The sequence below is a fragment of the Nannobrachium achirus genome, assembly GCF_963921795.1.
Source record: "Nannobrachium achirus genome assembly, chromosome: 3".
NCBI lineage: Eukaryota > Metazoa > Chordata > Actinopteri > Myctophiformes > Myctophidae > Nannobrachium > Nannobrachium achirus.
This window is the reverse complement of record NC_137812.1, coordinates 6,019,740-6,034,619: the sequence shown is the minus strand read 5'-3', so window position 1 is coordinate 6,034,619 and position 14,880 is coordinate 6,019,740. Positions and strand designations below refer to the sequence as shown.

General features: G+C 45.1%; 2 protein-coding genes across 2 annotated transcripts in view; one reads left to right on the top strand and one right to left on the bottom strand.

The window, feature by feature from the left end:
• LOC308281686 (microtubule-associated tumor suppressor 1 homolog) overlaps positions 1–14,880 on the top strand; it is a 124,678-nt gene that overhangs the window by 77,035 nt on the left and 32,763 nt on the right. The window contains exon 7 of the mRNA XM_080721932.1: positions 13,925–13,991. Within this exon, the coding sequence (XP_080578058.1) occupies positions 13,925–13,991 (67 nt within the window). The remainder of the gene's footprint in view (positions 1–13,924; positions 13,992–14,880) is intronic.
• Positions 1,105–9,309, bottom strand: LOC308281509 (uncharacterized protein; the record flags this gene model as incomplete). Its single annotated transcript, XM_080721727.1, has 4 exons — positions 1,105–1,404; positions 1,587–3,083; positions 8,689–8,761; positions 9,250–9,309. The coding sequence occupies 4 exons, from the start codon at positions 9,307–9,309 to the stop codon at positions 1,340–1,342; spliced, it is 1,695 nt and encodes a 564-aa protein (XP_080577853.1). The 3' UTR covers positions 1,105–1,339.

Here is a 14,880-nt window from a genome sequence, read left to right as displayed (position 1 = left end):
CTAGCGTCTATAAAATATTCCGAGAACTTTAGCCAAAAATAGCAGATCTACAAGCTCACAACGCCTCGCGCTGCGAGGCGTTGTGAGCTTGTAGATCTGCTATTTTTGAGGTTTGGTGTAGAGGGGAAAAAGAGCATCGTACAGAGTAAAAGGCCAAGTTTATTAGGTAATGACGGCTCAAGTGGTTAAATGTCTGAAAACACAAATTGACATGAATCCAAAATACACTGATTGTGCTGTCAAACAATGAAACTATGGCATCTTTGAAAAGGTTGTGGGGGGTCCCTGCTTCATCTCTCTCTCAACTAAGGGGTCCTTGGCCTGAAAACGTGAAAGACCCCTGCTGTAGAAAAAACCCTCCAAATGGGTTTACAGTTTACAGTTTAGGCATTTAGCAGACGCTTTTAATCCAAAGCGACTTACAATAAGCAGATAACATCACAATAATAAACAAGATAATATGTCAGTACATCATCAACAATATAACAAATGCAAATGGATATCTATCTAGAAAAAACACAATATAATCAAAGTTCTGAAAAAACCTAAAAAACAAAAACAAATGCTAACTAGCTTCATGTATTCATTGATTCTTTTTCTGTAGTGCTAAGGGTTTAGGTGGAGTCTGAAAAGGTGAGTCTTCAGTCCACGGCGAAAGCTAGCGAGTGAGTCCGTTGTTCTAAGTGCGACAGGGAGTTTATTCCACAACTTGGGGGCCAGGAGGGCAAACTGTCTCGGACGAGTGGATTTTTGCCCTGGAGTTTTGAGCGAGGGTTCTGTCAGCATCCCTGTGTTGGCTGATCTAAGTGACCGGGTGGGGGTGTAGGGGTTGATCAGCTTCTGGAGGTATGGAGGAGCCATACCTTTGGCTGCTTTGAAGGTCAGCATCAGTGTTTTGTATTCAGTGCGGGCCGCAACCGGGAGCCAGTGGAGGCTGCGGAGAAGGGGAGAGACATGTGAGAACTTAGGCTGGTTGAAGACCAGTCGTGCCGCGGCATTTTGGATCAGTTGGAGAGGTTTAAGTGCACATGCCGGGAGACCAGTGAGGAGAGAGTTACAATAGTCAAGCTTTGATATGACAGATGTCTGAATGAGGAGCTGGGCTGCCTCCTGGGTGAGGAAGGGTCTGATTTTACGGATGTTATAGAGTGTGAACCTACATGACCGGGTGACTGATGCAATGTGTGCCTTGAATGATAGCTGGCTGTCCAGGACCACACCAAGGTTTCTAGCAGTAGGAACTGAAGTCACAAATGCATTATCTATGGAAATAGTGAGATCTTGCATGGGGCAAGACTTAGCTGGGAAGAAGAGTAGCTCCGTCTTGTCCGGGTTCAGCTTAAGGTGGTGGGCTGACATCCACTGTGAGATGTCGGCCAGACATGCAGCAATGCGTTCTTCCACCTGGGTGGCAGAAGGGGGGAAGGACAAAAACAGTTGAGTGTCATCAGCATAGCAGTGATAGGATAGATTGTGAGCAGAGATAACAGCACCAAGGGATTTGGTGTACAGGGAGAAAAGCAGAGGGCCAAGTACGGATCCCTGGGGGACTCCCGTTTGGAGGGTTCGGGGGGATGAAAGCAAACCTTTCCATGAGACCTGATAGGTCCGGTCCGACAGGTAGGAGGAGAACCACTTTAGTGCCGTCCCGGTGATGCCTAGGTCAGCAAGGGTGTCCAGGAGCAGCTGGTGATTCACTGTGTCGAATGCCGCTGATAGATCCAGAAGAATCAGGACTGCAGAGTGGGAGGCAGCCTGGGCAACATGGAGTGCTTCCGTGACTGCTAGGAGTGCAGTTTCTGTAGAATGGGCTGGTTTAAAACCTGACTGGTTGGGATCCAGCAGGTTGTTCTGTGAGAGATGGAGAGAAAGCTGGTTAGAGACCACACGTTCAAGGGTTTTTGAAAGAAATGAGAGGAGGGATACCGGTCTGTAGTTCTTGACGTCCGAGGGGTCAAGAGTTGGTTTTTTGAGGAGTGGTGATACTCTGGCTGCCTTGAAGGCAGCTGGGACACAGCCTGAGGTTACAGAACTGTTGATGATGGCGGTTATGAAGGGGAGTAGGTCAGGTGCGATCGTCTGGAAGAGTGGAGAAGGGATTGGATCCAGGGCACAGGTGGTAGGTCTAGAGGAAGTCACTAGTTTTATGACGTCATCTGTAGAGAGAGGGGAGAAGGAGGACAGACATGTTAAGTTGGGGATACAATTCCGTGTGTTAGACACTGTATTCTGGGGGAGATGGGAGAATGAACTACTGATATCGTCAACCTTCTTTTCAAAGTAGGCGACAAAATCATCCGCTGAGAGGGATGAAGGAGGGGGGGGAGGGGGGGGTTTGAGGAGGGTTGAGAACGTGCTAAACAGTTTCCTAGGGTTTGAGGTACATGATTGAATCTTTGTGTGGTAGAATGATGATTTTGCAGTGGAAAGTGAGAGTGAGAAACCTGACAGGAGTGTGTGAAAATGAGATAGGTCCTCTGGTTGCTTCGTCTTGTGCCACTTCCTCTCTGCCGCCCTGAGAGGTGTTCGCTCAGATCTGAGAGTTTCAGATAGCCATGGGGGAGGTGGATTTGCACGTGCTGGCCTGGTCGAGAGAGGGCAGAGACGATCAAACGCTGAGGAGACAGAGGAGAGAAAGGAAGATGTTAGAGCGTCAGAAGGGAGAGTGGGAAGGACATCCGGGTTTGGGAGGGAGGAGAGAATGGAGGAGGAGAGAGTGGAGGGATCCAGGGTTTTCAGGTTGCGTCGTGTGGTGACGGTCAACGGGTGGGTAGGCACAGATCTGAGGGAAGAGAGGGAGAGAGAGAAGGTTATGAAGCAGTGATCAGAGCATTTGACAGGGGTAACAGTGAGGTTTGAGGAAGAGCATGCTCTGGTGAACACAAGGTCCAATACATTCCCTGCCTTGTGGGTGGGAGGGGAAGGGGACAGGGACAAGTCAAATGACGTCAGTAGGGATGTAACTGGAAGACACTTTTCTGCAGTTGGTAGGTTGAAATCACCCAGTAGAATCAGGGGAGTTCCGTCCTCCGGAAATGAGCTGATCAGAGAGTCCAGTTCTTCCAGAAAATCCCCAAGGGTCCCTGGGGGGCGGTAGAGCACAATGATGGTGAGAGGTACAGGTTGTATTATATAGATAGCATGATAGCATGATATTCAAATGTGTTCATCCTGCTTCAAGGTGAATGTGAGTTGTTCACTGATTAATTCAAAGTAAACTAATTCAAAGAGAACAAAAATAGCAGATCTGATCCAAGGGGTTGTGCGTTGTGAGCTTGCAGATCTGATCAGATTCTATTTTTTGTCATTAAACAAATCATGCAGAGCTTAAACCTGCGATCCATAATTTGAATGTCAAAATGTCTGTGATTTAAGACATGCAGTCAAATACAGTGTTAATTAAAGGTCCATTTCTATGGATCTTAACTATGTTGGCAGCTGGCTAATAAGTGCCTTTTTTGCCAAGATTTATCCAAAAATTATATATTATCTAAGTATGATAATGTACTAGTAAAAAAGAGGAAAGTAAAATAATAGACCTGTAAGAATCCATTTATAAGGATCTAATGACAGCCTTTTCAGTTTTGCTCTACCAACCATTGCCAACATGCGTGAGTGAGAAGGCGTCAGTTCCAAATCATCACTTTCCACTCATTGTCTGTCTCCATTGGTCTGGTATTGGTTTGCGTGAGGCTACCATATTTCACATACCAGGCAGGTGAATCGCCTGCAGGTGTTTCCTAGGCTGCGAGACATCACACACATACAGACATCCCCTGTCCGCACGGCACTACGCACGCTCTCTGGCACACAGGCAGGTAGGCATAAACACTCAGACCGTAGAACCACGCATGCTTACAGGGGTGTCACAAGGGGGGGAGTAGATAGATATATAGATATATATAGATAGATATATAGCTGATCTACAAGCTCACAACGCCTCGCAGCTTGTAGATCAGCTATTTTTGACTAAAGTTATCAGAATATGGATGCTAGGGTTCAAGTGGTTAAAAAAGGAGAAAAAAGTTTCTATCACTCAAAGATTTGAAGGACCCCCTTAGTAACTCTGGGGACCCCCTGTTGAAGACCCCTGATATAGGGCTTGTTTTGTGGGTCAAAGCAAGTGCAGTAAGTGGGTCTTTAAAGTGGTTACGTTTACTAGCCACTTTCATCATGGTGTCCCTGTTTTGACTTTTAAACATGTCATTATAGGCCAAAACAGTGCAACAGATAGAAAGCCCATTCATTTTCCCCCATAGAGATTTCCAGGAAATATTTGTATAACAAATATTTTAAGCCTGGAACCAAGCTATCCAACATTAATTAATTTAAAAAATAAAAAAGCTTGTAGATCGCCTATTTTAGCTATTCGTCATTATTATATGATGACATCATTAGTATATTGTATTAGTATTACTAGTAAGACGCCTAAGGGGGAAAAGCGACCTCGCCCTAAAGGGTGAGGTATTGTCAGTTGGCAAACTGACAATTGTCAAACTTGTCAGTTGTCAACCTTTGCACACACACTCCTTGGCTGGCAAACTACAACCTCCACCCCTCATTTCTCAAATGGCCATCTCCTAGCGCCACCATCAGGCTGATTTTAGCAAAACACATGTTTGGACACTGCTCCTACAGATTTCGGCATCACGCAAAACAGTATCTCTAAAGTCATGTCATCAACATGGATCTGTCCCATTTCCCATATTCCCTCCTGATTGGCTACGATTGCCTTCTAAAGTTTGTGCATGCGACGTGACTGTCGCTTATCTCCCGATTAGCAGTGATGGGCAGTAGCTAGCTACAAGTAGCTCAGCTACATAGCTTAACTACATTTCTAAGTAGCGTAACGGAAACTAGCTACATTTCTCTGGGGATAGCTTGTAGTGTAGTTGAGCTATATTTAATCAAGAGTAACTAGTAATGTAGCTTACTACATTTTCCAAGTAGCTGGACCATCACGGTCAGGATGAATAAATTAATTAATAGAACAGTCATTACAATAGTGTCCCCAATAGTGAGGGGTATAGATTAATTTAAAGCCAGACAGAAGGTTTCCAGTTTCAGTCTGTTTTATAATAAACATTTTTGTGCAAGCATTTTATGCCTGTATGCCCATTTGTTGGAAGAAAAAGAAAGAAAAAGTAGTGTTGATGTAGCTAGCTATATTTGTTCTGTAGCTTGTAGTGTAACTTGCTACATTTCTCTGGGGATAGCTTGTAGTGTAGTTGAGCTATATTTAATCAAGAGTAACTAGTAGTGTAGCTCACTATATTTTACAAGTAGCTTGCCCATCACTGCCGATTAGGGAGTCTCACTGGTCTTAGTTAACTGGGCCTTTCGGTCCCAATGACCTACAGCACATAGGTCTAAAGAGCAGTAACTGTAAGTACAGCTTAAGTTTGATTTACACCAAATCGTAACCCTTTGACCTTCTCATCTTCGCGTTCTCCTCCACCTGACCACACCGTCTCTGCCCACGTTTCTCTCCTCCTCGTTTTCTCACGGTTCGCATCGCAGACGACTCGTCTGTACCTCCTCCTCCCCTCCCTGCCTCTTAACCTGTAAATATAGCCGAGGGTTTATATGTGTGTTTCATGTCCCGTGGACGGCATATGGAGACAGACATGTGGCATCTCAGCTTTCAACAAGAGAGAGAGGGTGAAGTAGCCGGGACTGGGAGTTTGAAATGCCGGGGGAGTTGCAGTGTGTCTAATAAACACACTGCTGCTGTGGTCATCCATGCGTGCACACTGCATGTTAACAGGCACATGTACACATAGACATCAAAGGGGGCTTGAGCCCCTGCCCTTTTATCCGTCTGTAAAAAGTGACCATGAGACCATGACTGCAGTTTTTGCTGTGGTGAAAGAAATGCAAATGCCCTTCTTTCCATGCCATACCTGAAGGCAGCATTCAAGAGAATTGCCTTGTCCAAACTTTCCTGAATTTGAATTTAGCATCTTATGTTGAAAGAATTGCCCTCTCTGTGTAATCGGGAGATAAGCGACCGTCAGGTCGCATACACAAACTTTAGAAGGCAATGGTAGCCAATCAGGAGGGAATATGGGAAATGGGACAGATGCATGTTGATTACATGACTGTAGAGATACTGTGTACCGCTTTGTTCAAACGAATAGCCTGTCTGTCCACTGTGCTTTGGCATTTTTATCGTTTCTCAGAGGAGAGCGATTAAAAAAAAAACTGTGAATATTTTCTGTTTCTTATTATGACCCACTCCAAAATATTCTCTGTATGTAATGAAATATATCGATGGTATATTTTTGTACCGTGGCACATTTATTTATGCCCGTGCCGTACCCTCTCTCACCCCTGACAACTGGGGGGATGGCCAGGAAGGCCAGGGTGTAATGTGAACAGTTGGAAAAGGAGCGAGCCAGGGTTCATGGCTTGAAGAGAGACAAGAAGGATGAGCTGAGGAAGATGAGGCGTGGAAATATAAAGGCTTGAAAAGGAGATGCGAGACAAAAGAAAAGCAGATGGTTGTTAGAGGGTTTATGACCGTCTTACATCTGTACCGACCTCTAACCCTGTGTTTTAAAGACTGGACACACACACACACACACACACACACACACACACACACACACACACACACACACACACACACACACACACACACACACACACACACACACACACACGCACTGCAATCTCGAGTGTTCATTTAAATCTTGAGAGTCATATGGACCTTTTACGCCAGGGGTCTTCAACAGGGGGTCCGGGACCCCTAGGGGGTCCTCAGAGTTACTACAGGGCGTCCTCCAAATCTTCCAATCCTTTTTATAATATTAACAACTTGAACCCTAGTGTCCATATTCTGAGAACTGTAGCCGAAAATAGCAGATCTACAAGCTCACAACACCTCGCAGCGCGAGGCGTTGTGAGCTTGTAGATCGGCCATTTTCGGCAAAGAGGTTTGGTGTAGAGGGGAAAAAGAGCAGACTAAGTACAGAGTGAAATGTCAACTTTATTAAGTATTGACAGTTCAAGTGGTTAAATATCTAAAAACACAAATTGACATGAATCCAAAATACACTGACGATTGTGCTGTCAAACCATGAAACTGTATGGAATCTATGAAAAGGTTGCGGGGGTCCCTGCTTCATCTCTCTCTCAACTAAGGGGTCCTTGGCCTGAAAACGTTAAAGACCCCTGTTTAACGCAGCTATTTAGTGACCATTTAACTCTAAATTAAGTGAAGGGTTTTGCTGTGCACTGGGCTACTACAGAGAGACATGGAAAGAACACACACACACACACACACACACACACACACACACACACACACACCATGGTCCGAGTGAGATCTGGTAAATGTCCTTGCAGGTCATGACTTTTTACTTGTTTGTTATTCTTGGCGAGACATTCCATGATACTTAGAACACGCTCACGCTCGCACACACACACACAATCACTCTCTCAGCTCTGTGTGGTGAGTGTGGGAGAAGCAGTGATAGCTGTTATCCACATTCACTTCATACGCCCCGCAGGAAAGTAGCCCATTATCTCTGGCCCAACTTGTTATCAGCATTCAAAGAAAGGTGTGTGCGTGTGTGTGTGTGTGTGTGTGTGTGCGCGTGCGTGTGCGTGCGTGCGCGTGTGTTACATAACTCCGCAGTATAGGCTTTTGAGTAACTAATGCAACGAAGTAAAACGCTTTTGTGTAACGTAGTATTAACCTAAATGCCATGTATAATCTGTGTCTACAGCATGTTGTTTAGTTCTGTAGAAGAACTGGGTCCAGTTCAAAGATGGTTTTCATCTGGTATGTGAGTTTGAAAGGCTGTCGCTGGGTTATTGATTCAGTGGCAGCGTTGTAGGAAAGATAGAGCGAGGTGAAAAACACACCAGCAGCTGTGAAACCCCGCAACTGTGTGTGTGTGTGTGTGTGTGTGTGTGTGTGTGTGTGTGTGTGTGTGTGTGTGTGTGTGTGTGTGTGTGTGTGTGTGTGTGTGTGTGTGTGTGTGTGTGTGTGTGTGTGTGTGTGTGTGTGTGTGTGTGTGTGTGTGTGTGTGTGTGTTTGTTTGTGCTGTGTTTTCTTGATTTCTAAGAGAAAGAAAAAGAGAGGAAAATCCTGCACAATAACAATTTGTCTCTTAGACAACACACATTCCAAGAGCCCATTTTAGGGCGCAGGATTAGAATTACCGGTAGAAATTTGAATGAGAATGAAGAGGTTTGGTGTAGAGGGGAAAAAGAGTAGACTAATTAGTACAGAGTGAAAGGTCAAGGTAAGTATTGACGGTTCAAGTGGTTAAATATCTGATAACACAAATTGACATGAATCCAAAATACACTCTAGATTGTGCTGTCAAAATTGAAACTATATGGAATCTGGGGGTCCCTGCTTCATCTCTCTCTCAGCTAACGGGTCCTTGCTTGGCCTGAAAACGTTGAAGACCCCTGATTTTGAAGCTCCAATGTGATGCATTGTGAGCTTCTTGGGCATGGCTATATTTGCTATTCGTACGGCGAAGTATATCGGCTTAAATGGCTAAAGTCAGGGCTCTAATCAAAGATGGAAAGTTCTCACACATGTGCGTGTGTGATCTTGTTTGTGCGTGTGTCCATATAATGTTATCTGAATGCCAGTGCTATCTGGTCTGGGCTGCACACACTTAAAAAGCCAGAGGTGAGAGGGGTGAATATAAACTCAACACATACTGTATGAGTCCACCTCTCTATGCCTGGAGGGGCAAGGGGGAGGGGGTGGCTCCAGGGTGGAGGCGTGGCTTAGCTGGGAACAGGGACATGCAGAGAATGTTAGAGAAGCAGGGGCTGACATTTCTTAAGGGGACCTTTTGGTGAAAATATCGAAAATAGCAGACCTCCAAGCGTGATGCGTTGTGAGCTTGGAGGTCGGCTATTTTCGGTGCTTGATACCATACACTGAACTAACCATTATCAAGTCAATACTGGAGATGTGGCTTACAGCATTTGGATTTCTACACAGAGAGGGCAATTCTTTCAACATAAGATGCCGCATTCGAGTTCAGTAGAGTTTGGACAAGACCATTCTCTTGAATGCCACCTTCAGGTACGGCATGGAAAGATGGCATTTGCATTTCTTTCACCTTAGTAAAAACTGCATTCATGGTCTGGAGAGGGCACTTTTTGCAGACGGATAAAAGGGCCAGGGGCTCAAGCCCCCCTTTGATGTCTGTGTGTGCACAGACGGATAAAAGGGCAGGGGCTCGAGCCCCCTTCGATGTCTTATGTTTGCACGTGCCTGGCTGGGAAAGTGGGGATGGTACTTGGCCTGGAGGGGGCGGAGCTGTCAGGCATGCGGTTTGGTGGTTTTAAGTGTCTAGAGTGCAAAGAGTGAAAGGGAACACACAGGAGGAACAGCATAGAAGGGGAAGACAGAAAAATCACAGACGAAGGCAGAATAGCAGACGGACAGTGCAGGTTCAAGAGGGGCTCGCGATGGTGCAAAAAAAAGAGGCGTGGACAGACGCGGCCACATCTGCCTGCCGCAGACTTGCCTTGATAACACCACAGCTTAGGTAGACGTGTTTATCTTTCCACAGTGTGTGTGTGTGTGTGTGGGGGGGGGGGGGTGTGGTGTGTGTGTGTGTGGGAGGGGTCTAGAGAGAGGGAGGCGGGGGATCAGGACACGTGTGGAGGACAGGTAGTAGGAGGGAGAAGGAGAAGAAGAAACATTCAGCAGTCAGTGGAGTCGAGTTGGATGAGAAGAACTGTCTCCCAAAGTGTCTTTTCGATGAGCGTTTAATTCATGGATTAGAGGAAGAGAGAGGGAAGGCGGTGTTCCCCGCACGCGGACGGAATAAAGACCTACACGGAGGGATTTGTGAGAGAGTGAGGACTTTTATTCAGAGGCCGGGAGAGGGAGGTCAAGCATGGGCTCCTCGGCCAGCAAAGCCCGCCTAAGGGCTCCCCCACATAACCGTAAGAAGAAACGCAAGGTGGGTGTCTGTCTGTCTGACTGTCTGACTGACTGACTGCAGAGAACAATATGGTCATGCTCTATGTCAGGGGTCTTCAACGTTGTCAGGCCAAGGACCCCTTAGCTGAGAGAGAGATGAAGCGGGGACCCCCACTACAAGTTGTGTAGAATTGTGTTGCAGGTTAAAAAATGGTCATAGATTTCTTTGACAGTGTTTGACAGCACTGTCAGACATTCAAGCACTTGAATGTCAAATACTTAGTCTGCTCTTCTTTTCCCTCTACAAACCTCTTTGCCAAAAAATAGCCGATCTACAGTAATGTTCGACTCAGAATAGGGATACTTGGGTTCAAATGGTTAGTGTAAAAAACATGATCTTATCACACAAAGATTTGGCTGCCCCTCCTGTAGTAACTCTGAGGACCCCCTGTTGAAGACGCCTGCTCTATGTAGAAAGCCTGAGATTAGTTGATGTCTCCACTAAATGGTGTGTGCACAGTGAAATAAGGAGTGTTACACCACAGACTTCACTGTGTTGTTGGCAACAGCTCTTTCTCTTTCTCTTTGCTCTGTTGTAATTTCTTCCCTTTAGGATGTTCTTCGGTAAGACATTGCTGTTTGTTGACAGCTCTAATGTGTCACTGTCCCTCTGCCTCTCGCTTGGCACCGCGAAAACAAGTGTCCGGGGATGGAGAGTTGCTCGTATGGGTTTCAGCACTACTTTCATATTTCATCATTGAGGCATTTTGACCTGATTGGGAAAAGGAAACTTTTTTTTTTTACTTGATTTGGTCGCGAAAAGGAAACAAACACGCATAGAATCAGTGCTGTAATGTGATCTTGGTGCTACAACTTATTTGGTGCATCAGCGAATCCAGTTTCATTGACTGTACTGTTATTTTGTCATGTTCCTATGTTGATTGCACTGTTCCGTCTCCCTTTTTTGGAGTTTATTTTTGCTTCAATGTTTCATATCCTGTTGGAGGAAGAATTGTTTTGTTTGTTAAAGTATTTATAACCTGTAGAAGGCACAGTGAAGCTGTTAAGGATAAATATTACGTCTCACACATTTTATTTTCTCTTTCTGTCTCCTTCCAACCACCTTTATCCTTTCCTGCCTTTTCACTTTTCTGCAGCACTTCTTGTCTTTCCTCATTCTTGAGAGCTCTCTCATTCACGCACGCACGCACACACACACACACACACACACACACACACACACACACACACACACACACACACACACACACACACAAGCGCGCACGCACACACACTTCAGTGCCGAATGTTTTGCTGCTGCTAGAAACATTTGGCCGTTTTCACAAGCTCTCTCTTCTTCTCCGTCTCCCTTTTGTGTGTGTCTGTGTGTCTGTTCTTTCACTTACTGACCTCACTCCAAGCAGATGGCCTTTATTAGTCACTCCCCACTGTGTGTGTGTGTGTGTGTGTGTGTGTGTGTGTGTGTGTGTGTGTGTGTGTGTGTGTGTGTGTGTGTGTGTGTGTGTGTGTGTGTGTGTGTGTGTGTGTGTGTGTGTGTGTGTGTGTGTGTGTGTGTGTGTGTGTGTGTGTGTGAGTGAGAGTGTGTGTGAGAGAGAGAGAGAGAGAGAGAGAAAAGCACAGAATCACCTTTTTATTTCCCAAAGTAAAGACAGTATTCCATTGTTATGTTGTCCAGACCTGGGTATGGTGCGTGTGTTCTTGAAAAACAGAAGTATTTGTGAGATGTGGGAATCCAGATAGTAACTCTGTGTTGAAGTGCAGCCATGCACGTTGTGCACAGTGTGATAATCCACGTGCGTATGTTTGTTTGTTTTCATTGGCATTAACACGTTGCAAGCCGCGGCAGAACCCTCTGAACAGAGGTAGCGCCGAAGAAATAAGCCATTTATTTACAAACATGTTTTAAAAAAACAAAGCCCACATGATAACAACACGTACTGGAGTGCTCGACACAGCGTACATATTCATCCTGCAGAGGTCGGCGATCTTACTTTGGCGAGGCGGAGGGGAGATCAATTCCATTCGTTTACGTGCGGCGAAGCAGGGAAAGGAGCGATAGAGAAGCGGCGCCCGAACGTGATTGAAACCGCGATCCACGAACAGAGACAAAGACCAGCCATCTTGTTTGAGCTTCTTGCTGAGTTTCAACACTGGGGAGAGGATGAGGCTCCTCCTGGCCAGCCATCCATCCAGAATGTGAGTCAACGGCGTGGCCTGCTGGATATTAGGAGTATCACACCCAGCACCAGAAAATGACTGTCAGAGCATATTAACCCTTTCAGATCGCTCCAAAAAGACACAGAGAAGAATTTCCGATGTTTTTTTTTTTTTTATTATAATTTATATCAAAAGTCCGGGAATAGACGGCGTGGCTGATGGGACCCAGTAGGAAGTCCGAGGGAGTACGGCCAGGCTTAGAAGGTGTTAAGTGTGTGTCTGTGTGTGTGACTGTGTCTGTTTGGGTGAAATTGTTGTGCACAGATGCAATGAGACCGAATGTGAAGCAACCTCTCTGTCTCTGTGTGTGTATGAGAGAGAATGTGACTGACAGTGAGAGACACAGATGAAGATCGTACATGCTTTAGAATCACTTTTCTTGTGTCTTTGGGAATCTTTCTGTGCTGATTATTGGAGCAAAGATTTTGAATTTGAATTACAGGGGTTCACTTCTACACTCTAAAAACACTTAATCCCTCTATTCTTAATAAAACAGACCCCATTTGCAACTGTATTTGGGCTGCTTTTGTTCTGTGTACACCAAATCTCAAAGCCAAAAATGGCCGATCTACAAGCTCGTTGTGCGCTTGTAGATCTATTGCTATTTTTGGCAAATGTTTCTCCCTAGGGCTGTCACGATTATGACATTTTACATGACGATGAATTGTCACTTAAATAATTGCGATTAACAATTTATTTGTGTTTCTGTCGTTGACAATCAAATTCCTGTTTGGCTTGTAGGCTTTGAAGTGGCACATGGTAGATATGACACATAACCTAAATAGACAAAGAAATTAATGACATATTTGACAACTTTATACTTGAAAAAGAACATAGTGGAAATAGGTGAACCACTGCCACTGTTATCAAATTCAATAGCCAAAGTATAAACCAGGACTTAAGTGGTTAACAGAGCTACAGTACACTGTCGTTCTGCCCGAGCCGTCCAGAGATGTGACAAATGTCACATTTCAGGTTCCCCAGAGGGTTTTCCGGGATATCGTTTGTTCGTTTTCTCATCAGATGACATGTCATGTGGGTGACTGTGGTGACAGCCCATAACCCAAGGAGTCCAGGACATGAAGGCTCTCATCTGTGCCCTGCTCTCCTGTTCTGACCAGGATGTGTACAAAACAGAACGTCAGCTCTCATGTGTCTCTTTGTAGTTCACTGCAGGGGGGTCGCACCAAAATCTGGGCCCTGGGTACTTTAACCACTGAAAAATAGCAGATCTACAAGCTCACAGCGCGGCACCGAGTGCCGCGCTGCGAGCTTGTAGATCTGCCATTTTTGAAAAATCGTGAATATCTTTGCCAGTCTCGTTCCAAGGTTTTTTGAAAAACCTATGTTTCTATGTCAGTGGTGCTCAAACCTTTTCACGCGAAGGACCCTCAAAATGATATGTATTTGGCCACGGACCCGCATCTTAAAATATTTAGTTCCAGGGACCCCCCAGAAGCAAAATTTGAGTTACAAATGTTCACTTAAAAAATACATATATTCAAAGATTTTCACACGTTTTCACGACTTTTCAAAAAAAGCTGATCTACAAGCTTGTATATCTGGTATTTTTCAATAGCTAAAGTATAAAATAACGAAGGCCCCTCCACCTTTGGCCCTAGTAACTCAGTCCCACTTTCCCCCCTTGTGATGCCCTTGGTTCAATGCACACGTGGTGGAGGTGAATCCAACAAAACAAGCACTCAGCTACTTGTTGGATGACATGACTAATGTCTCTCTCTCTCTCTCTCTTTCTGTCTTTCTCTCTCTCTCTAGCGCGAAGAAGCCTTGAGGCAGAAGAAGCAGCTTTCACAGGAGCTGGTTAATCTCCGAGATGAACTCGGTAAGAAATGTACACGCACACGCGCGTGCGCGCACACACACACACACACACACACACACACACACACACACACACACACACACACACACACACACACACACACACACACACACACACACACACAGGAACGGTCACAGTCAGTTGAGCACGCACTCACAGCCGCTCACCTGTCCAAGTTCTATGTATGTGTGCTGTCTGTGACAGGAGCGCATGTACGACGTGCGCGTGCTCGTTGTCAAACGGGCGTGCGTTGTCCTGTCGTTTGCATATGTGAGAGCTATGGAAGACAAATCAACTGCCATTCAAAACACACTGCGGGACACCCAAACACACAGAAGCCCAATAGCAGAAACCTTCCATCTTTTTGTTGTTTTTTGTGTATTTGTATTAATGAAAGTCTTGTACTTTGTCATATTACAGAGTCAATACAAGAAGTGAAAATAGCTAATCTACAGCAGTGGCGTCAGTTCAGAAAAAGCTAAGGTATGGCAACATGACTGGTGTGTGCGTGCAAGACACCAGTCATGTTGCCATACCTTAGCAACAGGCATGATACCTTTTTTTTAAGAAGTACATTTTATTTCATTTAAAGTTTTTCGGTTGTTCAAGCGCAGTTAAACTTGGCATGTTAGTAAATGTGCCACAATTAACAATAATGCATTGCACCTGTGCAGCTCACCTGCGGAACCTGGAAATATATCCTTTGGGGAGATGGGGAGAATACAAATGTGGAGAATATAATTATAATGACCATTTTATTACATTTTGCATTTGTAGTTATTTTACTGTAATTTAACATAATAACCAGCACATAGACAAAGAGACACTCATGGATTTATATTTAAAAGTAACTTATTTTCCCTGGACCCAGGGTATGGCAGCTGCATAC